This window comes from Eptatretus burgeri, chromosome 11 (assembly GCF_056783735.1).
Source record: "Eptatretus burgeri isolate ZD-2024b chromosome 11, Ebu_testis_v1, whole genome shotgun sequence".
NCBI lineage: Eukaryota > Metazoa > Chordata > Myxini > Myxiniformes > Myxinidae > Eptatretus > Eptatretus burgeri.
Genome location: NC_140971.1, coordinates 10,498,183 through 10,525,741, shown reverse-complemented (window position 1 = coordinate 10,525,741; position 27,559 = coordinate 10,498,183). Strand labels below are relative to the sequence as shown.

Below are 27,559 nucleotides of genomic sequence, written 5' to 3'. Positions count from 1 at the left end.
CCCTCTCGGACTAACGCCGGGAACCAGTCACGGGTGGACCTTTCGGTCTCACCGCGATCGAGCCAATCAGCCCCCGCGTGGGATAGGGTTGCTCGCCAAATTCGACCTACCTAAGTACCCACGCGGAGGGTAGACCGGGCGATCGCACCTCGCCGCAGGTCGACTTCGGACACGGGCCACTTAAGCGACCCGTTCCGTACTATCAGAATAACCGAGCGGTGTTATCGTCGACCTCGACGGTTCGATTAATTATCGGGCGTATTCAGCCCACTACCAACCCTTTACGTGAAGCAAGATGAGGGTTCAATGGGAGAAAAAGACGAAGCGAAGCGGGAAACAGTTCAACAATAAAGCACATTTATTCGCGACGAACGGAAAGCACACATATTCAATTCCACCAAAAGCACACAGAAAAAACACAATTCCATTTACACAAAAAGCAAATATAAAAGCGAAAACAATGCAGAGCTAATACCGACTACCGAGCACACGGCAACACTTATACAATTCTACTTCACAGACGGCGCCGACAACACATACCCAAAACCAAGGAAAGAATACCCCCAAGAATGAGGCGGGCCTGAGGCCGAGACCGGGTCGCGCCTACCCGTCTGGTGATGAGACGCGGAGCGGCGATGGCGCCTCACTCCGCGGGCCTCGCGGACAGTGTCTGGCAGGGGGTGGGAAAGGGGCCCCCTTGGTCGCACTATCTCAGCGCGGGGGGAAACAGGAGGGGGTTGCTGATGCTCGGGGTATAGAGGATCTTTATTATCCCTGGTGTGCGTCTCCACCTCGGCCAGGTCGCGCTGCCGGCCTTCCTCGGGCGTGCAGCTCCCGGCACCGTCGCGAGCACCCCCTCGTCTGCCTTCGCCGCTGCCGCCTCTCCGCCTCTGGACTCTCCACCCTGGACTCTTCTTTGGGCTCTCCTCGTTCGACTCTCTTCAGCTTCTCCAGCTACTGCAGGCTTCGGGCTCCAGACTTCCACACGGCTCTGACTGACGAACACGGTCCTTTTATCCCCCCGTAGCTTCGCCTTTGACCCCCTCCCTTTGACCTTTCACCTCGCTCCCCATTGGCCCGAGAAAAAGTGGGCGTGAAGGCTTTTTGATCCACAAATTTGCATATATCGATCGTCCTGGAGGCGGGGCCAATTCGCCCCTCGCTCACCGATTGGACGGCAAAAAGTGGGCGTGTGTCGTTTTTGATCCGTTTTTGAAGCACAAAATCCGTGATTTTGTACACGCTGTTCGACGCGCGCTCTGCACGAGTCCAACACCGGTACCCACAGCGGGGCAAGAACGGTGGCGATGCTACGGTTGCGAGGTGTGACGTGAAGGTCGTGGCGGTTGTGGTGAAGCGGTGGTTGTGGTCGGTGGTTGATGTTGTGGTTGTGATCATGGCGGTTGGTCCAAAATAAAGATAGTAAAAGAAAAACGGCTATCCTGAAGAGTCGCAGCTCGCATAAATGACATGTATTCCCACTAGACAACGGGTTTGGGCCTAACTACACATGCACTTACCGAGATACCTCACCTAAGGGACCTGAATGGTGGTTTGCGAATTTGGTAACCACAACAATATATATATATATATATATATATATATATATATATATATATATATATATATATATATATATATATATATATATATATATATATACATATATACATATATATATATATATATATACATATATATAATATAAAATAGTACTGTGTAAATGTTTGGGTAATTTTTCCCCTTTTCTTGGTGCTATTCCTCATTAAACTTTTGTGAGAAGTTAAAAGTGTGCAAAGTCGGTCGGTAATACAAATTTCTGTCAGTCAATTTCATATCACTTACTTTTATGTGTCGAAACTAAGTTAGGAAATTGAAAGTTTTATTTTTGAGATACATGTTGTGTACATGTAAAAAGAGGGGGGGGGGTGGACTGTAGCTACATTGTGGTGAGAGAGCATGATGGACCATGTGACCAAGTAGCTTAGATTACTCTTGTTACAGGGAAAATGTTCAAGTAAATTGTCTTGTAAAACTTGTACAGAGGAGGCAGTAAGTGTTAACTTTAAGACAGTACAGTATCAAGTTAGTTTGTTGTGTAAAAACCTCTTTTCCTGCGAGGCTAGGTGAGAACGTGGACACACAGGCACATGGAAAGTGAATTGCACTTTAAAATGAGACGGTATGAACTGTTTGCCCAGTGGATTGCAGGCCATGGCAAAGAGATCGGCTGCAGAGCTCTGGAGAGGGGTGTTATAGCTTTTATTAGGACCATGCAACAGGACAGGATGGCCCAAAAGATTCAATGACCAATGAGCAGGACACTGCCCCAAAGGGTAGTGCCAACGTTTACGAGGGCCATAACCGTGCCTGAGCGTGGATGTTCAGTTTTGAGTTCTGGTTTTGCAGTTGAATTTGGCCTTCGACGGGGTAGTGTCTCTCTCTCTCTCTCCCTCTCTCTCCCTCTCTCTCCTTCTCTCTCCCTCTCTCTCTCTCTCTCTCCCTCTCTCTCCCTCTCTCTCCCTCTCTCTCCCTCTCTCTCCCTCTCTCTCCCTCTCTCCCTCTCTCCCTCTCTCCCTCTCTCCCTCTCTCTCTCTCTTTTTTCACGTGCTTGTTGTGGTCATTGCCATGATGGGGTGACCGGACCTCTTGACGTGGACACGGCCTTGGTGCCCCATCCTGCTCCTGGGATGCCTCATCCTGCTCACTCTGAGCCTACATGTCCACCATCTGTGTGCCAGCCACATGTCCTTGCCTGCCCAAATTGTTTCGTATGACTCTGTTACTTAATTATTAGCGGTGCCATAGTTGGGTTCGGCTTTAGTGTTTTATTTATTTTCATGAGGTTATATGTAAGAGTGTGTGCGCCTCCCTACTTGTTGGCCTTTAAGCACCTGGTATGTTCTGATTATTTATTTATTCGTATCTTATCTCTCCCCTTCCATATATCTTTAATAAACCACTTTAATTGCAAAGAAATGTTTTCCCATTTCTCTGCCTTTGTGCATGAACACCACTAGTTTTGGCTTCGTTGGGTGAATCTTGGGGAATCCTAATAACTTTGAACGCATCAACTATAAACACTGTTTCGAAATCTGCGGATGCTTTCGTGTGAAACAACAGTCGCAACTGTTTTAAAAGCTAATTGTATGTTCGAAAGAATTGATTGATCACTAGTTTGTGGTTATAATAATTTTTACCTCCGGTAGGTGTGCCCCATGAAGAGCTATTTATACACCTTGAAATGGTGTTTGGCCAAAGCGGAAAACCCACTTGGGGAGAAGGGCAAATCAAGTTGTTACAACCTTAGTCATGTGACCCCTGGTCCCCCTGGCAAGTTTGGTTGAGATTGGATAAGTCATGACTCAATGTATCACAGTCAGACAGACAGACAGACACCGAATTGTGTATTATAGTATGATGATTTGGGGCTAAAGCAAATTGTTGTTGTGATAGTTATGGTGAATTAATTATTTCTGATGATCGCTGTTAATAACATTGTTCTTTCTTTACAGAATTGACCGTCATCACCATTTCTTCTTGTCCTACGCAACTGACTTATGTTGATATCTCCAGGTTTGTTGGAACAATGCTGAACAACCCTTTAAGTTGAGCATGCCAAACACAACATCCAAAAGGTTTTTTGGGGGTTTTGTGTTTTTTTTTGTCCTTTCAATAACGCTATTTCATCCTTGTAAGCGATACACACATTATACTCAGATGATCATTGCAAAGCAACTTCAAGCTATTTATTACCTCCACCACCAAAGGTGAAGGAGGTTATATTTTCACCTCTGTCTGTCTGTCTCTCTTTGTCTGTCTGTGTACAGGATATCTCCTTAAGTTTTAGACGGATTCAGACAAAATTTGATGGACAGTTTGGGTGTGTGACCATGACGAATTGATTCGATTTTGGTGAAGATCTGGACACGATAATTATTTAATTTCGAAAGTGATTCTTCACCATTGAAAGATATATACTGAAACGCAAAAGAAACTTACCACCTTTTAAACCTTCAAATATCAACAATAACACTGCGTGTAGTAAATGTGTGAACTTATTTGTGGACAATAGTGTCCTCACTGTCAGACAAAACGGTCACGGATGGTCACTTGAACCTTCAATGGTCACTTCATAGCACAGCTGTTGAACAGCCGTTTTGACTGTCAGTGATTAGCCAAGGGGTACGGGATGATTTTAATGAGCTGCACGTGATGTCTTGATATTGGTTTTAAAAAGGCCAGTGCAAAATGGGCATTTCAATCAACATGCCACGATTGTCAAGGGATCAACGGCAGTGTGCCTTGGGCATACTGCAAGGCGGATTGAGCTCCCGTGAGGAGGCACGTCGCCTTAGCTGTTCACACCAGACGATATCGGCCCTGGTGGACAGAGACACCCTCCACAACTCTGCAGATGACAGACCTCGATCAGGGAGGCCAAGAGTCACCACTGCAAGGCAGGATAGGCAGATGGTCCTAAGTCAGATGGCTTCAGACATTGAGGACTGAGTGGGACAGAATCCAGCAGCAATCCATCCAAAGACTGATAGGCAGTATGTGCCGACGATGCACTGCCTGTATCTAAAACAATGGTGGCCACACACGCTATTGAAAGGGGACTGACATTGCACCCTGTGCTGTTCTGTACTGTAGAACAAACATGAGATGGTGTATCTTGGTCAAAAACTTGACATGTCATCAATAAAATGCCAATGTTTCAATTAGCAATTGTTGGTTTGTTTTATTTTGAACTGTTACAATTTTATTACATTTCAAACAAGTAGTAAGTTTCTTTTGCGTTTCAGTATAGTATGGTATAGCACGATATGTCAAGAATGGATTGGGCCCTATATGTTCTCGTGGGTCAGGCATTACTTGGCGGAGGTATGCGCTCCACCGAGTGCCCTTCTAGTTCAAAAAATGTATTGGGCCCGATATGTTCTCATAGATCAGGCATTACATGGTGGAGGTATGCGCTCTACCGAGTGCCCTAGTTGTGGATCATTTTATTGAACGATGCCTAAAAATGTGACTTCTGTATGATCTTTTCTTATTCTACATCTCTCGATCGACATGGCCTTGCCTACTCTCAATCTATGTACATGAAGTCGACTCTTTGGCGTAATTGGTTAGAACGTCCACATTCTGGGAGGTTGGTGGTTGAAACGCTGTCCGAGTCGTACGGAAAACTTTTTTTTTTTTAAATGGTTCCTTCCTTGCTGGATACTCAGCATTGAAAAACGAGAGAGCACAGACAAACGGGTTGGCAGGATATGTTAAAGATATGCACACTGGCTTCCGATCTGTCTAGCCTGGGTTTGAATCAACGGGCTGGCAGGATATGTTGAAGGTATGCACACTGGCCTCCGATCTATGTAGCCTGGGTTTGAATCTTGCCCCAGCAATAGAAACTGTCACCCTGGTGTTTCACAAGCAAACAGGCCGAGGCATCTCTGTGTGTTTACAAGTTTGTAACACCTTCTAATCGTCATCCTTTCTGTGTTACCTTCCCTTCCCTCCATACCAGTCGCTATGCCTCCTCTTCCTTTCCCCACACTGCCTCTCTTTGGAACAGCCTCCTCAGCAGTGTTCCCAACTTCAATCCACTTGCAACAAATCAAGTCACAAATCTGTATCTACATCTCATTTAATTATCACGTTTTGCCATCTTCTTCCTCGCTTTGTTACCCATAGTACCCCTCTTGGTTTTGGACTCGCCCCATCCCCTGTTGTTGATAATGATTATAATCATAAATCGCTTTGTGGGTTGCACTGATAACCGAAAGGTTGCAAATATTAATTGCGATGGAAACAGAATTATGATGTTCTTGTATTTCAACCCAGCTGCTTTCTTATTTAACAACAAGCTTTTGTTTGTTCTTTTAATATTTGTTATTGCACAATACTTAACGAGTGGAATGTTGTTTTTTTTTTCTCCCTTTTTTCCTGACATGTGACTTAAGAAATAAACTGGAGTCCTTCCCGTGCAGCATCTGTGATTCCCCTGTCCTCGAGATTGTGGATGTGAGTCGAAACGAGTTGGCTGAACTCCCCAGCAGGTGAGAAGCGGTCTTCACAGCACTTCATTTTGGTGTACCACATCACTTCCAAGCTCATCTGTCAAAATGTGTTGCTTCATTCTATGTGATACCACTTAAAGGCTGGTGAAAGGAGAAGCGCTGCGAAGACTCTACGCCGGGCATAACCGGTTGCGACGTTTGGAAGATGGTTCCTGGGGCTTTGTTTTGGAGTCCCTGGACTTGCAGCACAATCTTTTGCTCGAACTGCCAGCCGGTCTGCTTCATGGAACGTTGAGGTGTGCATCGTGTTGGCCAAAGCATGCTCTGCAACATATTGGTGTTCACTTTGCAATCCATTGTTGTTAACTTTTATTTCATTTTTGCAGTTAATGCTTTCTATTGGTTTTATTTTCTTCTTCTTCGCTTTTTTTTTTTTACAAATGCATTTGATAACTTGGTCAACATCTGTTAGAGGATAGCCAAACGTGTATGACACATTCTTTCCAGCTTGCGCACATTGAATGTCTGTGCAAATTTGCTCGAGACGCTCCCAGTGGCCGTACACAGTGGGCAAGCAGAAGGAGCGGCTGAATACCCTGCTCTGCAGGAGCTACTCATCACGGGAAATCGACTGAATGACAAGTGTGCACTTTCACTCGCAGCCTTGCCCCACCTGCGCCAACTGCACCTGGCCTACAACCATTTGGCCACTTTCCCTGCCAGGTTTGTAAACATAATCCAGCTATTGGACGACCATTTTGGATGGCTTTCCGAGTTTCTACATTCAGAGAAAGTAATCGGCCTAAAGTTTCCGTTCAGGTAATTTCATTCAATATTTCAGGTAATATTGGAAACTATCTGCACAGTATTTAGATATGAGTACACTTACAAAGAACTTCAATGCAGGAGGAGACCATAAGGCCCATCAAGGCTTGCGCAATGGTTCCCAACATGTGGTTGTTTGTCCATGTTCTCTCCTTAAATGCTGATCATCGACCAAGGAAGCAGCACCTACCATTTTTAGTCTTTGGTATGACTCAAACCGCCGACCTACCAGACTCAGTGTTATGCTCTAACCATCTAACGAACCACCTTGTCAATTTGAACAACTGATGAGCATTGTTTTTTATTTCGACAAATTTGTGACGGCGTGCACACCGAAGCGACGCTTTTATAATTCCAGCGTGGTTTGATGAGCCCCATTCATTAACGGTTGTTCTGCACTGTTTCAGGCAGAAATTAGGCAGCACCAACTGAAACTACAACTTGCAAAATTAATCGTACGGTCGATTAATACGCCTTGCCACTTCCACCGCATACGCGTCAGTCCAGCGGTGTGCGGACTGGAAGGCAATTGGAGAAGCTGTTGAAGATTTTGAACCAAATGCTTATGCTGAGCATGTTTGTGGCTGAACGTGCCCAACCTCAAATCATAAGATGTTGAAAAAGGCAAAACTGTATTCTTACAAGCTTCGCACACTCCACAAGATTACCGAGGAGGACTTGGCTGATCGCATGTCATCTGCTCAAAACATGCCTGAGATAATCGAACAGAGACGTCTCTCTTGATCATTGACTTCCTTTCTTTTGTATCGCAGCATGAACAATCGGATGTTTGTTTTGCTTCAAAAGAACTTTCATATTATGGCAACACTGTCAATTCACTCAATCAAGGTTGTAATCTGGGTTCAGTCTTGTCTGGTGGTGTTGTCAGTCCAAGAAAATGTGAAACATTAAACGAGCTTGGAAGCTTTCATATCATTTAATGGCATCGATGGCAAGTGACCCGCATTTCATGAACTTGGGTCTGTTTTGTTTCTGAAAACCCTCAGACCTGTTTTAGTGCGGACAAAACCTGTAATGGATGAAAAGTACGATCAGTTTAAAAAATGTTTATAAAAGGTTAAAAAAAAAAAAAGTTTTAAAAATCGAATAAATAAATAAAATAAAAACCCACTTTAGATTCATCCAAACCCGTTTTCGTCACCTCCAACTTGCCACAAATGTATTTGTATACATATTAGTGTTAAACCCTGTTCTTGATTCATACGTGATAGGCATGCCGAGCCGTCACTTCGCTGGTGGATTTAATCAATGTCAGCATGTTGTACTTCACAAACGTATTGCCTGTCTATCTGCAAATCTCAATGAGGACTTAAAATGAAGTGAAACACTCCAAAAAAAGGATCTTTTATAACTTGTGATTGTTGTTGTCGTTTGTGTGCTCCTCCTCCGTCCGAAGAGTTCCTGCTGTTGTGGAATGACAAACGTTACCGTTGGAACCGCTGCATTGAACTCCCATCCCCGCTTCTTCTTCAAGGCTGGAAACATTAGTTTTTCGAACTGGCATCTTTATGATTGATGAGACACTCATTTTTTTATTCCAAGGAAAATCCATTATTAGCTTTGCAACCAAGCAAATCGAATATTATCTTTCCAACGGTACCATTTTTATTATTCTACGACAGCACGAACCCTTCAGAATGAACCGTTATGGATACCCACACATGGACAGATGGACACTTCCCCTTTTAGTAATATATTTTCCTTCTAATTCTTCGATTTGTTTGAGTTATTTAATAAATAAATAGTCCATCCTTGTGCGAGATCCTGTATTGATAATGCTATTTTGATAACATTGGTTTGGTTACCTCCGCTACCGAAGGTGAAGGAGGTTATGTTTTCACCCCTTTCTGTCTGTTTGTCTGTCCATTTGTGTACAGGATATCTCAAAAAGTTGTGGACGGATCCGGATGAAACTTTGTGGATACGTTGGGTGTGTGACAAGAACGAGCAAATTTAAATTTTGGTGAAGATCCGGATCCGGATTCGACTACGAGAATTTTTAAAAGTGATTCTTCACCATTGAGAGATCCGGCCAAAACAAATATAATACGATATTTCAAAAATGTATTGGGCCAGATATGTTATTGTGGATCAGGCATTGCGTGGCGGAGGTATGAACTCTACCGAGTGTCCTCGTTTCATCATGATATGCTAATGTGATTGATGTCTGTTCCTATTTTATTTTTGCCATGTTTCAGCAAACTAGCCAAGTTGACGGAGCTTGAAGAATTAAACCTGAGTGGGAATAGACTTCACTCGGTTCCTACCACCATACACGGCTGCAAACACCTGCACACACTCTCTGTCCATTGCAATGCCATCAACGTTTTCCCTGAGATCTTTCACTTGCCGGAGATAAAGGTAAGGGGCTCGCACTACAATGTTTGCCGTCTTCCACCTGTTTTTCGGGAACCACTACCAGTGCTTGTGTCTGGACATTGCAGTGATGTGGGTGGTTTTGAATGTAGATAAAAGTGCAAAGGGCTAAAAGCCGTTCTTCCTATGGAAAGTGAGGATTTGATGAAGTTTTGCAGTTCCTCGTGGATATTGCGATTTTTCAACCCTTTTCCTAGCTAGTGGACCTCAGCTGCAATGCACTGATGGAGCTGCCACTGCCTGAAAACTTGCCACCCAAGCTGCAGGAGCTTGACCTTACGGGAAACCCCCGCCTTGCTCTTGACCATTCGGCACTCGACAAACTTAGGTATGAATCGGCGTTTTGGCAGACAATCAATCGGCATTTCCCTTTAAAAAAACAGATTATTTGCCAATCTTTAAAAAAAAAAAATCATTCCTTGGTGAACGCCAATTAAGACCCATTAAATAACCTTTAACCTTTATTTTCTTACTTGTGTTTTTTTTTTCTTCCAAACATCTAATCTTGACAATCCTAGTTCTTTACATTACCATGAAGGTAATTGTGGTCTTGTTTTGTCTAATTAATTTTTTTAATTGCATTCAGATTCAGTTGTGTTTTTTTGGTGAGACTCAATTTAGAGCCCATGTGTCGGTCAAGTACAAAATTTATTAAATAAATCTTTCGGAACAAATACTCGGAGACATTCTTTAACTCCAACGTGCTTGTATAAGTCTGCAAGCAGACACACGTGCTAAAAATACCACCATATAAAAAAGAGTAAGAGGCCTTTTATTCTTGCACGGGATGAAAGCTCAAAAATGAGAGGTTATATATTTCTTAATCGGAAAAAAAAACCAATTCTGAGTGGTTAAGGCTGTTGCCGAAACACCACACCGCCTGGGTTCAATTATTTTTATTTTTTTTGTCTGATTGAAAAATAATTATAATTTTCCTGTAGGTTTAGATTAATTCGAAGCAACGTTTACGTAATATTCTCTTCCCGAGGAGAATTTCCGTGTTTCAGGGTGGGACAGACAGCATTAACCGATCTATAATAACAAATGTCTGTGTGTGTCAGTCAGTGTGTCTGTCTCCTCCAACAACAATGGATGCTCGTTAATGTACCGTTAATGTTTCTGAGTTGAGTTTGATCCCGATCTATAAATATGGTGCTGTTCAAGAAGAAGGATATGTACAGCCAACTGTGATACGGTGCCATTCAGCAAGAAGATGATGTTCAGTTTATTTGCTCGGTTTATTTGTGTTTAAATGTTTGGTAATTGTTTGGTATTTAGTTATACGTATGTGTACGTGAATATAACTGTCATTAATGAAAAAGGATTCAGCACTATGGAGTGATTTAAAAAAAATTAATAAAAATAAATCCAACAAAATCGAACATTATTGTTTTTTTCTCAAAAATGTCGGATGTATTTTTCTTTGTTTTGCCTAAAACACTTCCTGACACTCACTGACGAACCTCAAGTTTGACAAAGATCCGTTCAGCCATTAATGAGTAAAATGGTGGCACACACACACACATACACATGACTCTCTTATAGTATAGACAGATTAGTTGACACTGTTGTCACAGTTGCTAGGGAAAACAGGTCCTTAGCAACCATTTTTTTTTTTATACATTGCTATGATTTGGGCCAGTTTTCATTGACACTCAATTTTCAGACTGAGGAACATGGTTTTTTGCTTCAGATACACATATTCAACATATTCAGCATGGTCTTAGGTACTCCAAAGACAAGGACTACGGAACTCGAAATTTCAGCAAGAAAACAGGCTTTGGCCCATGATCCAATGGGGTTCGATGGGTATATTAAGGAGACAAACACACATTGCACCTTTGAGCAGCAATGCCCACACATCCCACAAGTGAATGAAGGGAGGGGGGGAAACCCCTCTTTAACATTCGTGGGATTGCACGCATGCAAAAGAACTCTGCTGCAAAAGCAGCACAAATGATTGAAATTGTCACGTTTTCAAATTGACACCATAACTTGACGTCACCATAAAAGGCATAATATCAAAATCCATGCAGTTGGAATGTCATCCAAGCGTGTTGGTCACCGATGAAATATTCTTTGCTCGCTTGTAGAGGTCAATGGTGATTCCGCCTTCTCGCCTCCAGGTCATTAGAAGGCAGCGCAGTCACTGGTTATTGTCCGAAGTTAATTCAGCTATAAGTGCTGTCATTGAGCAGGCTATCTTCCGGAAGAGACTGGAACGTGGCTTTTCCATGCAGTGTTTTTACAAAACCTGAAGAACACAAGTTATTTATGCACAAACAAGTAAAGGCCGTTTCGGTCTTCAAGTCCAGATAACAGACTCGAAGGTTTGACAAATTGGTGCAGGGGGTTGAAATCGTGGAGGTTGGCATAAAGTTATACTTGAGAACATAGTTTTGGAATAATGGATTAAGAAGTGATGCCTGTCAAGGCTGTTGAGCGGTGGAAAGCGCGAACGGGCAAAAGGGGTATGGTCAGAGGAGAGGAGAGGAGGCGATCGATGTTCTTGAGGCCAATCCTGTTCGATTTGAAAAGAGCATTCTGAATGCACAAAAAAGGTAAAAATGATTTGCCAGAAATATATAGATTTTGTTTTAAGTGAGCGATAAGTGGGGAATCTCTTTGGGCAAAACACTGGAGTGTTGTGCAGGGATGAAATATACCGGTACTTGTTTGGGGGAGAAAGCAAGATTTGGAGGGTGCAGGGAACAATTTATTAGTTATTCTCCCTGTTTGTGCAGTCATATTCCTTGTCTGAAGATCGACCCTCGTGATCAGCAAGCTTCTGGAGGCGAGGGACACGTTCTGGAATCTGTTTGGACGTGTGGAGTCGCCGAATCCCAGGGGCAGCGGAAGAAGTGAGTGCTTTGATGGGGTGGAACGAATGTTGCATCTTTTTGTATCCTGTACTTGTACACTCCACTGCAGAGCACGCCGGGGCGTATTTATCGCATCGTCTATATATTGAAATACCCGGACTTCTCCATGCGTCCATCTCTTTGTCAGGCACGCTCTTTTTGCTGGGACGTCATTAAGGCGTTGCGTCCAGTGCTACGCCAGGCCTTTACGGCAGTGTATTATTCATGACTGGATGTGAATTGCATTTTGAAACTTGGAAAAGGAAAAAGAAAAAATAGGATGCAACACATCTGATTCCTGGGAACATAAAACGTTTTCCTGTTTTTTGGTGGATAAGTGTGCGTGCTACTAAAATTCATGCTGGGTTGTTAGCAATAAACGAAGTGTTTCTGGAATTAAAAAATGGCAAATATTGACCATCAATAAGCTATATTACTGTATTGTAACATATACAGCACAGTACAAGTTAAGTTGTTCAACTACCGTCAGCAAAGCGATGGGTTCAATGCGAGGGGCAAGTAAAGTATGGTCGAGCTTTGAGAGACATGAAAAACAGATTTCTTTCTGTTTGAAAATATGAGGGGGATTGGTGAATGAAAACTGGATGTAAACTTTGCAAAGGATGGCTGTGTCAATTCAGGGCACATCCATAGTGTAATGAATGAGCGCTAGGCTAGGGAGGAAGGTTTTAAAACATTGTCGGGCTTTTCAATCCTTTCCACTAACTAGTGCTTGAGCATATGAGATTGAAAGACTCTGAAAGAGCCGTCTTGGCTTCTTCGGTTTGATGACGGTTGTTCGACCTTGATTTGAACTCCTCATTCTCAGGAATGAGTCGAACTACAGTCCAGTGTTAGATTTAAGCTCTTCTTCTTGTGTTCCCGGATGAATCGCAACTTTCATCAACTTCTTCTATCACTAAACGAACTTAAATTGAGGTCCACAATATTATACAAAAATCTTTACGTTAATTTCCCGTGATCCTACTCCTTACCAGATAATTGGTCGGCTTTATCTAGCCTAATATGTTGTGCATCTCTACCAATGTGCTCCTCCCAAGGCTGTGTGTTTCATCTCTGGCATGTGCTGAGTTTGGGGAGGGTGGACGAAGTGCCCTCTTCGGTGTTTTTGATGGTGAGAGGAATGTGGAAGTGCCACGACTGATGCAGTGCACAATGGGAGATGTTCTCTGGGAAGAGATCCAACGCTCGCCCACAGCAGCACCCGAGGAGCATATATGCCATGCTTTCTTGGACACACACAAGTATGTTCCTGAATGGATGTTGAGAAAATGAGCAAAATGGTAAAGTTGACCATCTTTTCAGAGTAAATTTATGAAGGCAATCCCAGAAATCATTGCAATCTTTGGTTTTTAACTTATGGATATCAAAGGGTGGAGGAGCTCCTTGTGATGCAACGGCCATCCATATCTAGTGCCCAACTGTGTCTGCGGACATCCTCCTGCAGTTTCGTTACTTTTTATGAGGAGGTTGGTGGCAGGATTTGCATTCCGGCCACCGTAAAACCCTTCATTCTGCAAAACATTCCAAAAGCAGGAAAAAAAAATCTGAAAACCCACTCCATAGGAGTACCTCCTGTACAGCTGCCCTTCGTAGGGCAGCTCACCAGATAATGGGATTGGGGAAAAGCCTACGGGACCCCAAATCTTTTATGATAGGAGGGAAACCACAGGGTAACATTCCCGGGTCAGATTGCAGTAATATGTGTCGGGGTGGTGCTGAGGTGTCGTCCACCAGACGGCGGTCTCCTTGGGTTCACCTGAGGTATTCCCTTCGGGTGGGTGCCTGGAATGTCCGATCCCAAAGAGAAGATGATCACCTGTCTCTGTTATCATCTGAGCTGAAGCGTTTGGACATCGATCGGTATTGCAGCACTCTATGAGGTTCAGAGACCGGATTGCGGCGAGATCATGGTGGGTGGTTACATGTACTATTGGTCTGGTCGCTCTGATGGTTGCCATGCCCAAGGAGTTGCTGTAGCTGTGTACAATAGGCTGACTCCAATGATAATTGAGGTAACACCAGTCAATGAGCATATTATGAGACTAAGGATTCGTCACTCCTTGGGTGTCATTTCCCTGATCTCTGTTTATGCTCCGACTGAGGCGAGTGATCTCACCGTGAAGGACGCATTCTATGCCACGCTCGAGTTTGTGGTTGATCAGTGCCCCAGGCGAGATACTCTTCCAGTCTTGGGGGATTTCATTGCATCGACTGGAACTGATAGGGATGGTTATGAGATATGTGTTAGTCCCCATGGGTCAGGAACTATGAACCAGAATAGCACTAAGTTCCTTGACTTTGCAACAAGTCATGGACTGAGGGTGGCTAGTTCATGGTTTCAGCGCCCACAAGTTCATCGCTGGACTTGGTATTCCAACGTTGGCGGTGTGGCAAAGGAGATTGATCATGTGCTCGTTGATGGTCGCTGGAGGATGATCCGGAGTGCTCAGTTCCTCAATACTGACCATAGGCTTGCTGTAGCAATTCTGAAGTTTCATCTTAAATCCAGGATAATGGTACCATCCCAGCCTTAGCTGGATGTTGGCAAGCTTAAGGATGAGAGGGTAGCTGAGGAGTTTGCAAACAGGTTGAGTGGAGATTTGGGGGGTCTGGGTGCTTTCGGGGATCCTGAAGAGTTGTGGAGTGCCTTCAAGACCATCTTTCTTGATGTTGCCGGTAGATGTCTTGGAACTCACCGTTGGGCGAAGAAAAATTTTGTCTCTCAAGGGACACTTTATTCCATTGACCAGTCGCAGGGCCAGGCTAATGGCAAATCTGAGCTGTTCAGGGAGCTGAGGCATAAAACTGCACGTGCACTAAGGGTGGACAAGGAGGCCTATGTGTGAGGGGGTGGAGCATCACCTGTGATCAAGTGATTCTCATCCTGCTTACAGGGGAATTCGTGCATTGCATTCCTCCAAGGCCATCCCTCAGTGTACGGCAGTTCGAGTAGAGAGTGGTGGGCTCTTGACAGAGGAGTCCGAAGTGAAGGCCCGGTTACTTTGAGCGGTTGTACCAGGCTGATCCACCATCTGTTGAGTTGGATGTCAGGGGTATTACAATCCCTATTGCTGACCTTCCAATCAACTGTGGTCCACCTTCATTTGTGGAAACACAGGCTGCGGTGAACCGGTTGAAACGGGGTAAAGCTCCAGGGATCTGTGGCATCCATGTTGAACTTCTCAAGGCTGGTGGAAATGCTGTACTCACGTCGTTGCATGCAGTTCTGTACTCTGCCTGGAACACAGGCATCCTCCCAACTGACTGGAAGACGGGCCTTGTTGTCCCTCTCTGGAAAGGGCAGGGTGATCGCCAAGATTGCAACAACTACCGAGGGGTGACGCTGCTCTCAGTGCCTAGCAAGGTCTTTGCTCGGATAATTCTTGATTGGGTTTGCCACCATCTGCTTTAGCACCAGCGTCCAGAGCAGTCAGGCTTTGCACCAAAGAATGATTGACTGTATCCTTGCTCTTCGGGTCCTCACTGAACACAGACGAGAGTTTCAGCAGGGGCTGCTTGCAGCCTATGTTGATCTCCATAAAGTGTTTGATTTAGTGACTCAGGATGCCCTCTGGAGGATTCTTGGTGATTGTGTTGTGCCACCAAAACTGATCAATTTGATGATTGAACAATACTCTAGTACTGAGAGTGCTGTAAGATGTGGTGATACCATCTGACTTATTTCCAGTTGTTACTGGAGTTTGTCAGGGGTGTGTACTGGCCCACATACTTTTCAGCACTTGTATGGACTGGATTCTTTTGGAGGATGTCGGAGAGATCAAGATGCGGTGCATCGTTTGGGAGTGTCAAGATCTCTGACCTTGATTTTGCAGCTGATGTAGTCATCTTTGCGGAGACTCTCGAAATCCGTTTGGGGGCCCACGAGGTGCTGAATGAGGAGTCGGAGCCGCTGGGATTACTGGTTTCCTCGGTCAAAACTAAGATCCTGGCTTTCAATGACATCTTGGATGCTGCTGTCCTGTCTGTACCTGTTTGTGGCGAGGATCTTGAGATCAAGGAGAGATTCACTCACCTTGGCAGTGATATTCATAGCTCTGCTGGCTGTGAGCCAGAGTTGAATAGATGTCTGGGTCGGGCCTGGGGAGTCATGGATTCACTAGATCATGGGGTGTGGCGCTGCCGGTACCTGTGCGGGAGGACGAAAGTCTGAGTGTTCAGGTCCTTGGTACTTCCAGTCTTGCTCTATAGATGTGAGACTTGGATCTCTGACCAGGGATTTGAGACAGAGACTTAATTCCTTTGGTACCAGGTCTCTTCGGAGAATTCTTGGCTATCGCTGGTCGGACTTTGTGTCAAATGAGTGGTTGCTGAGAGACCCTCAAATGAGATTTGTTACCTGTATAGTCCGTGAGCGTCAGCTGCGGCTGTATGGACATGTGGCTCGTTTTCCTGACTCTGATCCTGCTCACCAGATTCTCTCATTGAGGAAGCCTCGTGAGTGGAGGAGGCCGATGGGCGACCACGTTCCTCGTGGTTGCAGCAGGTTGATCAGCATCTAAAGGAGATGGAGATGGGCCAGGCATCTGCCTGGCGGAAGGCCAGACGGAGGCCCCTGGAGTATTGGCGGAAAGTGGACACAGTGACGCGCTGCTCCGGCGCATGCTCCCATACCTGACCTGACCTGATATAAAGGGATGTCGCAGTTGGAGGATACAACTCAAGATATTGTTCAAGACAGGCGAAGTGACACTTTTTTGCCCAGTCGTCATGCACTGGATAAAAATTGGTTGCAACGCTCATACTTCGTTAATACCAGAAGTATATTCTGGTTAAAGCAAATACCTGATATACCTTAAATAAACTGATGAACAACACTTATGCAAATTATCCCTGGTAACGACAAGCAACTTCTATTTTAAATAACTTAACAAAAAGATTCAAATTTCAATAAAATTCAATGGATTTAAACAATTGACCATAATGTTCGGTTCTGCTTAAAAAATTTTTTAATGACTCAAGGGTCATTAAAAGGTCATTTATCAAAAGGTCATAATCATCAAGGGTCATTTAATGACTCATAATTGAGGCTTATGGAGGAGCTGAACCTCAAAGGACAGCGAGTTCACAAACTCGCAAATGGTATGGAGGACTTGGACGTACACAAGGAGGAATTAGAATGGCACTCGGAAGAGCACATACCTCCTCCAGGCTGAATATTATACATTCTCTATCCCACTGATAGGCCAGTTCTGCATTCCGACCTGAACCAAAATCTCATCAACTTCTTGTTGTCACCTACCAACTCATCCACAAAGTTTTGTCATAATCCGTTCATATTTGAAGATATGTTGTATTTCGTCTTTGGCCCCATCACTGAAAAAATATATATATAGTATCTGGATCCAAATCTTTACCAAAATCGAATCAATTCCTTGTTTTTATCCACCCAGCTTTTGATGATGGAGGTAATAACACAAACATTGGTAACAATGTCCTGGAAAGTAAGAGAATGGGAAAGAATTGGTATGTGCAGAAGAGATTGTGGCTATGCATACAGTAGGTGAGCACACTGTGGTAATGGGCAGCACATTTGAAAAAGACTGAAGTTTGAGAGGGTGAGCAAGTGAGAGTTTTTCAAGGAATGTGTGTCATCTGGGGTGGCTTGGGGAGGGCAGCGGTCGGAGGAGCAAGGCCTAGATGTTAGCTTCGATACCAACCTGCCATTGGTGGGAGACGGACGTTTTTTGGGAATCCACATCCTGCTTCCACATTCCAATCGTGCAGAAGGCCTTGTTTTTCACTGACTCGAGAGGAGCAAGGTAGGAAGCAGTCAGTGCTGCACGGAAGGACGGGTTTTGTAATATTGTGCATGTGTGCGCGTCTGTGTCTGTCCCTGTGTTGCAACTTTCTTTTTTTTTCAACCATTTGAGCTGTTTTTCATCAAATTTTCAACAAACCTTAATTATGAGAATATGGGGCAGAATAATTAATACTCGGGGTCAAAATGTCAAAGGGAAAAGTCCACGAGTACAAGTAGACTTTATTAGCCTGTCCACCGCTGCGCCACTCGAGATGGCTGTTTTTTTATTATTATTTTTTTATTTAATCGCTTCCGTATTTATTTATTTACCATTTGAGCTTCAGTGTGCCTCTGTCTGTCTGAGCCATAACTTTTTTTCTTTTTTTTTTTAACCATTCAAGCTTTTGTCATCAAATTTTCAACAAACATTTATTCTGAGAGAATTGAGAGCACTAATTCATAAACTGACAATTTTTTTATTATTATTTTTAGCTGTTTTCATCAAGTTTAGTTTGAGTGCAAAGTCGACGTGGATTGGCTTTGCATTCTGAGATGCTTTCTCGTTCTCGCTTGTTTTTCCTCTGTTTCGCAGGTGGATAAATGGATTTGTGATGATTCACAGATCAAAGCGGTCCATTATAATTCCAGCGTGGTTTCTCGAGACCCACCCATTAGTGGTTGTTCAGTACTGTTTCAGGCAGAAATGAGTCTGCACCAACCCAAAAAAAAAATGCAATTTGCTGAATTCATCGTGAGGTTGTAGAATTTGGCTTTACCGTTTCCAATGCGGAAGCCTAGGGCTAACAAACTACACGAAGGAGATGGTTGCAGAACCACTTGAAGCTTTTGGAAAATTTACAATTCTTTCTGCTGCGTACGAGGAGGATCATGTTGCTTGTGTGTCATTTGCTGAAGACATTAAATGATGATCAGTGCTGAGACAAAGACCCTGTACAATTGAATATCCTTTGGATTGTTTTCCTGAAAATGTCCAGCCTTTTTAGGTCATCTCTTCGAGCATGACCTAATAATATGGGTGTCGATGTCCTTCGATCCATCCGTCCATCCATCCGTCCGTCCGTTCACAATGAAGTTGAAGCGGGAGATCGGGTCATTAGTGATCCTGATAGAGGTCGATGAGACGTACACGATGGTATGACTTTCAAGGTCACCGAAGGTCGAGGTCAAGGTCACGAGGCCTTTGAAGTTGCGAAAATGACGATTTTCAAATTCTATCTCCTCAGCCATTTCTCAAGCGATCTTGAATTTGATTGTAGCATATGAATGTATGGGACAATATCTAAATTTGGTCGGGACGGATTTTCGAATTTCGCTTTAGTTTTCGCGTCACGTGACTTCAAAGTTTGCAAAAACTGCCCTACCTTCAGGAGGCTATGTATTCTCTACTGGGCATGGTAAAAGTTAGTGAATGGTGTCATTGCATAGCAGCTGACCTGTATATTTATACATTTTCCACCCAAGGTGCAAAAGTTTCAAAACCTGAAATGTAAACGTCTGCATTTATTTTCAAAATGTAATTTCGTGCGCGCGTGCGCCAAAATGCCGAGTCATCTTTAACCAAACTGCGCAGTAGTCTTCAGTCATAACTGAACATTGAGAACTTGTGGTATTATAGAGATTACCGTCACCCCCACACGGGGGTAATTTTATTCTGAGTAAATTTGACAAAATACTCTTTCTGACTTTCCTCGATCATGTATACGAAGTTGTCCAAGAATATGGTGGAGTTGCATGAACTTCCAAGCTTTGAAATCGCCTTATACAAGCACAACAAATGCTAAACACCCTTGATTCGTATATTTTCTTATCTATGTGGGACATCCTGTGTATACAGGTCTGTTACCAAACAAACAGTTTGTTAAACCAAACAGTTTTCAGTGGAATAACATACATTTGGTGGCTCGTGCCTTGGTTTGATATTTACTTTATAGGAGGTGATATCTTGTGCATTTTCCATTCCGTTTTGCGATTTGAGCACCATGGTTTCATTCCAGCCAAATCCAATCTCAGTCTTTCTTGATGCAGCTGTGCGACTATCTCCATCTTAATAGTCTGTTGTATAATAATTTTCATTTTATTACCTCCACCACTGAAGGTGGATGAAGGATATGTTTTCACCCCTATCTGTCTGTTTGTGTGCAGGATATCTCAAAAAAGTTGTAGATGGATTCGGATGAAATTTGGTGGATATGTTGATTGTGTGACAGGGGCGAATCAAATCAATTTTGGTGAAGATCTGGATCCGAGAATTTTTTCAAGTGATTTTTCACCATTGATGATGGGGCAAAACGATATATAGCATGATATCTCAAAAAGTTATGGACTTGTACGACAAAACTTGGTGGATGAGTTGGGTATGCGACAAGAACAAGCAGATTAGATGTTGGTTAAAATCCGGATGTAGGTCCGGCCTTTCAGTGGGATGCAAAACTAAAGCGGCTCAGCCTGGTGTTACTACCGAAGTGGCTGTGATAAAGCCGGTCGACTTCATCCTACACTGTCGATTGATTAATCTCGTATAAATTATTTATTTTTTGTACAACAATTTTTGTGAGACTTCTCCAATAGCAATCTCACTATCTTGGTCAGTTTTGTCTGTCTGGCTATTTATTTGTTTGCATATTAGTCTGGTGAATACAAGAAAAATTGTGCACATCATGCTACAAACATGAAATTTGGCAGAATGGTAGTTTATTACATACAAAGAATATTTGGATATCGACACACATCAGAATACACCCCAAACAGTACGTTGCTTTTTCAAAATGGCCGCCACTTTTCTGATTTTTTTTTTTTTTCAACTTACTGTTGGTCATTGTCGGCATAAAAGTTGACCTATTACTAATTCTCAGCAGAATAACTGACACATATAGGCAACTAAACTGAACATCTTTAATTAATTATCCATATTTCTCACTTTAAATAATAAAACGACATACTGCTACAAATTAACTTCTACCTCGCTTCACATTCAGTCCCACAATTCTGGCTCATACTAGTAGTGTGTTCATTGTGTTGTGCAGTCTATTCATTCTCACAATCTCCAGAACATTTGCATAGAGCTGCGCACTTGAGGGAAGTCCGAAAACAATTACAACGACCTGCGCATCCTTTGGTATACCCACAATGAAGCAATTCACGGCATGATTTTGCAGCCTCAGGAAGGGTGGTCCACAAAGGTTCCCGTAGTCCCTCCGAGTTCTTCACCCATTCTCATTCACTTGGTTCTCGGCAGTTCTGGTGAGAGAAGGAAACATTGACCCCAGATATGTCCTTGATATGCTTCCCTCCTAGTACGCTGCAACAATGCTGATTTGGTTGGGGGTTTGTTGCCAATGGTTCTGCCTTTCCGTGTGGAGAGTTGCTGTCTGGCACCATAAACAGCCTCTGTTGTACATAAGCACAGTGAAATGCTCTATGATAGCTCGATCTTCAGATAAAATCTTCTCAGGAGCACTTGAAAGAGATTTGAAGGCCTTTGTTGCATCATCATAAGTTTGCCAAACATTCCGAGCAGTCTTTTTACCAATACCATTGAATGAAGAAACTGTGTCACATCCTGCAAAGCTGTGGAAGACAGGAAGGCACCTCGACCTATCAGGCTCAAGAGCTGCTGTCATTTCATGTACTGCAAGGAAACGACAGTGCTTCGAAAACCCCACACACTAGCTTGACCTCTTGGATGTTCAGTTGGTTGACAGCTTCTATGGCTTAAGTAAATACCTGTGTCAACTGTCCTCAAAATAATATTCTGACAAATGCACTAACACTTTTGGCAGCATCCAATATATGCAGAATCATCCGACTGTCAGCTTCCTCATGCGACAGGACTGTAAACCTGACATGTCAGAGAGTGTAGAACAAATAACTCTATCCCTCACATGTGGCGATTATCTGCTTATCACTCTCTATGATTATACTGCACAGCCAATTGCAGCCAATTTCCAGGGACTGGGTGTTGGATTCCACTTTTCTTCTCGTTCCTTTTCCACACTTCTCTCGTGTGGCTGCCTTCGATGAATCTTTCTGGTAGACATCCCAGACGACGTTTCGTCTCTTTTCAACATGTTGCAGTTGCCCCTGGATATTATGGTAAGAACACTTCAGCTGCATCGATGCCAAATGTTCAAGCGGTGACTGGTTTGAGCGTATTCACAATAGCAGCTCCATCGAAAGTCATGGTACTCTGGAAAGGGACTCCTTGGTAGGCATGGCCAAATCTTCCAGGCATTGCAACAAATCGGCCTCAGCACATGTCCTTATTTTTCCTAGATGAAATATTGAAGGTGGACATGGCTGGTTCTCGAACATGAATAAATCTTTGAAATTGCCATCTCGTGTCTGGCATGCAATGTAAAATCTTGAAAAGAGAGAGATTATAATCACTCTTGAGACTGGCTATTTGCACGCATGACTTCATTGCTGGGTTATTAGATGGGCGAGACATCAGAGGTAACTTATTTTTCTTGATGGAATCAGACAGGGGAATGGAGCATTCAACAAGCCTTACTTTTACGAAGGACTGCTACTGAGATTTGCCAATCTGCTCCACTGCATCAACTGTCCTAACCGACTCATCTGTAATATCCTTGTTATGAATACAAACAAATGAGATTAGCACTGAGCTCACAAAAGGGGTTTCCATTGTTCTCCACAACTTGAAGAGGATGCAATTGAAATTGTGGCAGTTATCATATGTTGTTCATGTCAGCAGCGGTTGTGGCAGAACGACCTCAAATCAACAGTATGCTCTTACATTGTGCGAGGGACGTAGTAATTATGTCATATTGTTGTGGGCCGGGGTTCGGGGGCAAGAAACGACCGCTAGATGGAGCAATAGGGCCATCTCCCACAGAACACCCGGAATTAAAGGTCGTCACCCCGGATAACTCCAGAGTCGGCGCGTCACTTAAAGGACCGTGGTCGCCAATAATTGGACCACGTGGCAGAGGGTTAATTGTCCAGATCTCCAATATAGCTAAATAACCACGCGGTCTCATTACCGGGGAAGCCACACCCTCGGCCGACTTTGTCCGAACCGAGTCGCATGTACCAACTCGGGTCCGGCGTAACCGAGCGGGAATTACCAGAGCCGTGCCGGTCCCAATGACAACTTATGGTACAAACGGCCTTGTTACTTATCAAGACCGAACCATACTGGGCCAATGGAAGAAATGACAGGCAACGGACTGGAACATTTAACAAGAGGGTTTATTTATAATAAGGAGAGGGAGACAAAGAGCAGAGTTATCACGACAATAAAATAATGCGGGCAATGTACAGTGAGCAAAAGCACTTAACAATTCTACTTAAAGACGGGCCACAGACAGACACACACACCCAAATAGAAATGGGGCCGATTGGCTTTTATTTGACCCTTCAGCTCGGAGGGAAGGTGAGCTGAGGGTCAGAGTCTGGCCGGGTACCTGGCCACCTCGTGTGGTTTGGCCGAAACGAGCGAACCAGGATGAGACCAGCCGCGTCGAGCGAACCAGGATGAGACCAGCCGTGTCGGGCAAACCAAGATGAGTCCCAGCCACGTCGAGCGAACCGCCAAGCACAGGACCACAGAACCACCAAAAAGAAGACCACCGAAAGAACCCCCGAACCAGACACTCCACCAACGAAGCGAGTACCCCGGAGACAGCTCGCAATCTTCCTTATCCCTCCTCCAGTGTGGGGTGGAGGGATCCGCTCTGAGGCGATGAGCCTCCGGATTGGACGAGGGGTTATCGGGCGATCAGTGGCCTCCCCTCATTGGACGAGAGGAACATTCCACCTTGCGGGGGCGGAGCCGGCACTGAGGTGATGAGCCTCCTGATTGGTTCGGTGGGGGGAAATAGTGGCTATTGTGATTGGAGGAGGTCCAGTGGGAGGGGGCAACGGCCACCCTCCCCCGTACGTGTCTGTGAACCCAGACGGAACAACCAGGGGAGCACCCTATTCCCCATCCACCCTTGTAGCGGGGCGGGGGGATCTCGGGTCGGCTGTCGTGCCAGCCTCTGTCGATTGGACGAGCTCACGGTGGGCGGAGGGAACCTCACCCCTGTACATGACACGTTGCATGTGGGCGATGGTGCGAGAATGAAGAGTTTGTGGTTTGGGAGGAAGATTTAAAGATGTAGAAAGAAACCCGCAGCGCATGGACACTTATCAACCCATTAAACATAGGGGAGGGTTCTCACTATCCACATATACTTATTGAAATAACTGAACTATGGGACTGCTGACTGTGTGCAAGAGGCTTCCAAATCTGTAACAATATCACGTGCATGAAAGCATACAAGTGATTTCATGCTAATGTATACATACTAGTATAAAAGCCCGCCAAAAATGACGGACTGGAATTATTTTATTCGAAATATTCAGAGACTGGAAGATGTCATGTTTCGTAGCAAGAAAAAGCATTAATTTAAAAACACTACACATGCGAATGTGATCCTATTTTTTTTTTAATCTTCTGGGACATTTCGTTTCGATGGTACAGCCTCGTGAACGTGACAGTCTGAAGCCTCGACCTAGCGTCAGGTGTGCTTATATCTTCTTTATTTACTAGACATCCTTGGGATGCAAATGAACACCCGTTTTACTCTGCGTGCATTGCACATCATGTGCAGCCAATTTCACCTCCCTGTGCCTTGTATTTATTTTATTTTTTTAAGCTTCTGTACACCGCCCTTGAGGGCCGGTTGCAAGTCACCGTCTACATTTCTGATGTAAGAGACGTCATTACTCTTTAATGAAAAATGTTTTTGAGTTTTATTTTTATTTTTTGTATCATGAAAAAAGACTGTAGTGAACACACAGTCGTGTTAAAATGGTGGCCTTTAAACCCCTTCTTAAATCGTCCTTATGAAGGGGGACAGACAAATACAAATACACACTGTATTTTATATTGGTAGATGTCAAAAATTACCAGAGAACATGTTGCATCTGAGCCAATAAAGTTGAAAGCTGGCTCTTTATAGGCAATCACCATACATCGTATTACCACTTTCAAAATGGATGAAGTAGTTTGCCCAAGTGGCTCCATATCTGAAATGTTGAAATACTCACGAGAGATTTGAGAAACTCGCGAGATCTTTGAGATACTCACTAAAGATTTGAAATACGACAGAATTGAGAAACTTACTCCTGCGTCAGAGTGGCGACCCGTCCAGGATTGTGCCCAATAGCTCATGAGACTGCTTCGGCAGCACCAACGCTCTGTATAGAGTATGGTCCCAATGGATGGATTTATATGACCATAGGGAACAATTGTGCCAAGTTTCATGTTTATAGCACGATATGCACAATTCTGCCCCAAATATGCGTATATCCACCAGATTATATCAACAACACAATAAGTCAAAAATGCTTCCCAAGTTGTGTGAAAATTCTCTAATTCAGTTGGAAAAAAATTAATAAAGGGCAAAATTTTGCACACGTTTTCACGATGACATTTCGCATCAGTCATCTGCATATGATTATCTCATCTCTACAATGCTAAATCCTCCTTCTTCCTCTTCTTCTTCTTCCTCTTCCACTATTATTCTCACTTGTGGGCTTGGCCAGGGAAAGCTTGTTCCCTAGTCTTTCACAAACCGGCTGGCTCTGTCTGACGTTCGACCAAGTAGTTGGGGCAGGAATATGTAATTTGTTCATGGGGCCGGTGATAGCTCGCCGACTCTTTGCAAAGGACACCGTGGGATCTTTAACGTCCACCAATGAATGCCAGCAGACGGAATGCCCAGTTTAACACCCATCCGAGAGACAGCACACTTTGATGAATCACCCTGCCCGTGAAACACTGGGATGACAGCTTATATATTGGTCAGGATTCGAACCCAGGCAAGACAGCTTAGAGGCGAGTGTGTATACTTTGTGTTTGCTCGATCATCTCTCAGCCATCCTGCCTACCCACAACACTAAATCCTATGAACTTTAATCAGACAAAGAAATTAATGGGGAAGAGTCTGAAATACCAAAAATTATATTATTAATATGTAAGTCTTTTATCCTGAAATGTATTTATTGGGAAGAGTGAGATATGTAAATTTATTCTTGGAGAAGAGTAAAATACCAAAATATATTCATGGGAAAGAGTCTCAAATTCCAGAAGTAATTGCTTGGGGAAAAAATACCCAGATTTTGGTGCAGATTATTGAGAGGACAGCAGGTATGCAGGTGAATTGAAGAATTCCTTAAGTACAGTGAAGGTCCTCGGAAAAAGTATGCAGGAGAAGTCCATTCTCTTGAACCCTTTCATCTCGATTGAACGCTCCCTGCTTGTGAAGCATCTCGCTCTCTGTCTGCTATTTCACTTCTCACGATGCAGACGATTATATCAAACGAGACGACCCGTGAACCTGTTGGGTTCCCGTTGTGACAGCGGTTGATGAAAAAAAAAAAAAAAATCATTTCAAGAAAAAAAAAGATAGCTCCAGCAAACTATACCGCTGAGGTTGTTTGCATTGATCAAATAATCCCGAAGAGTACTTGACTGAATCGGTAATTGATTTTTTAAAATAATTTTTTTCGTTGCCCAATTTGAACGAAACTTGATATTGTACGTCAATATGAAAAAAAAAACGGAGAAAAAGTCGAAGAAATTATTGTGCGTAATCTTCTAAGCCCAATTTTATTTATTAATGAACACGGAAGTATTAGAACAAAATGGCGATGTTTATTTTATGCTTAAACATATATCGTTCTTTGTCGATTCTCAATGTTTGAGATTTTAAAATAAATCATTTCAAGAAAAAAGATAGCTCCAGCGAACTATACCGCTGAGGTTGTTTGCATTGATCAAATTCTCCCGAAGAGTACTTGACTGAATCAGGAATTGATGTTTTAATAATTTTTTTGTTTCCCGATTTTAACGAAACTTGATACTGCACACTGCAGGCAAATGGTGAGTAAGGTGTCCCTAAAATTTTTGTGCTATCGTGTACTGTTTTAACTGTATTTCTGGAACATACATACATACATACATGTACATGTACATATGCATATACATATATATATATATATATATATATATATATATATATATATATATATATATATATATATATATATATATATATATATATATATATATATATATATACACGTACATAGACATGTGCAAGATGAGAGTTTTAGTAATATATAGATAAATGTCACAAAGCACTTCAATGTATTTTCTTTCCTGACATTTTTTAATCTGTAGCATTATTACACTTTGCTTTATTTTGTCTTGCCATGGCTATTGTTCTCTGACAGGAAACTTGGCACTGTAGGTCAGAAACTGGGTGCTTCTGCAGTTCTGTGTCATATCCATTGGGAAGTTTATGAAAGCAGCCTCACAGGCATGATCCCTCGCCTCACCCTCACTATGGGGAATGTGGGTGGTTGTGTGGCGTGGTTGTGTCGAGCTGGGCGAGTAGTACGGCTAAACAGACACTTTGTGCTGAATGATTGCCTGGAGGAAAGAACGAGGCTTGAACAGCTGAATACCATCATCACTGAAGTGAGTTTTACCACAAGGAATTTCCTCTCCTTCGCCTTGCCATCTTGTGTTTGCTCGATCATCTCTCATCTATCTCTCTTTTTCTTTTCTCAGATCACCTGCTCTGTCTCATATTCCATTATTTGTTCTCTTTCTTGTATTAATGTGACTTTCG

The 27,559-nt window shown here is 43.4% G+C and overlaps 1 protein-coding gene across 2 annotated transcripts in view; it reads left to right on the top strand.

Moving 5' to 3' along the window:
- Nucleotides 1–27,559, top strand: part of PHLPP2 (PH domain and leucine rich repeat protein phosphatase 2) — a 106,386-nt gene that overhangs the window by 54,670 nt on the left and 24,157 nt on the right. For both annotated transcript variants that reach the window (XM_085845182.1, XM_085845181.1), the window contains exons 8-16: nt 3,516–3,576; nt 5,967–6,062; nt 6,164–6,319; nt 6,531–6,746; nt 9,068–9,230; nt 9,443–9,573; nt 11,990–12,106; nt 13,168–13,371; nt 27,159–27,405. In XM_085845182.1, coding sequence (XP_085701308.1) covers nt 3,516–3,576; nt 5,967–6,062; nt 6,164–6,319; nt 6,531–6,746; nt 9,068–9,230; nt 9,443–9,573; nt 11,990–12,106; nt 13,168–13,371; nt 27,159–27,405 — 1,391 coding nt within the window. The remainder of the gene's footprint in view (nt 1–3,515; nt 3,577–5,966; nt 6,063–6,163; nt 6,320–6,530; nt 6,747–9,067; nt 9,231–9,442; nt 9,574–11,989; nt 12,107–13,167; nt 13,372–27,158; nt 27,406–27,559) is intronic.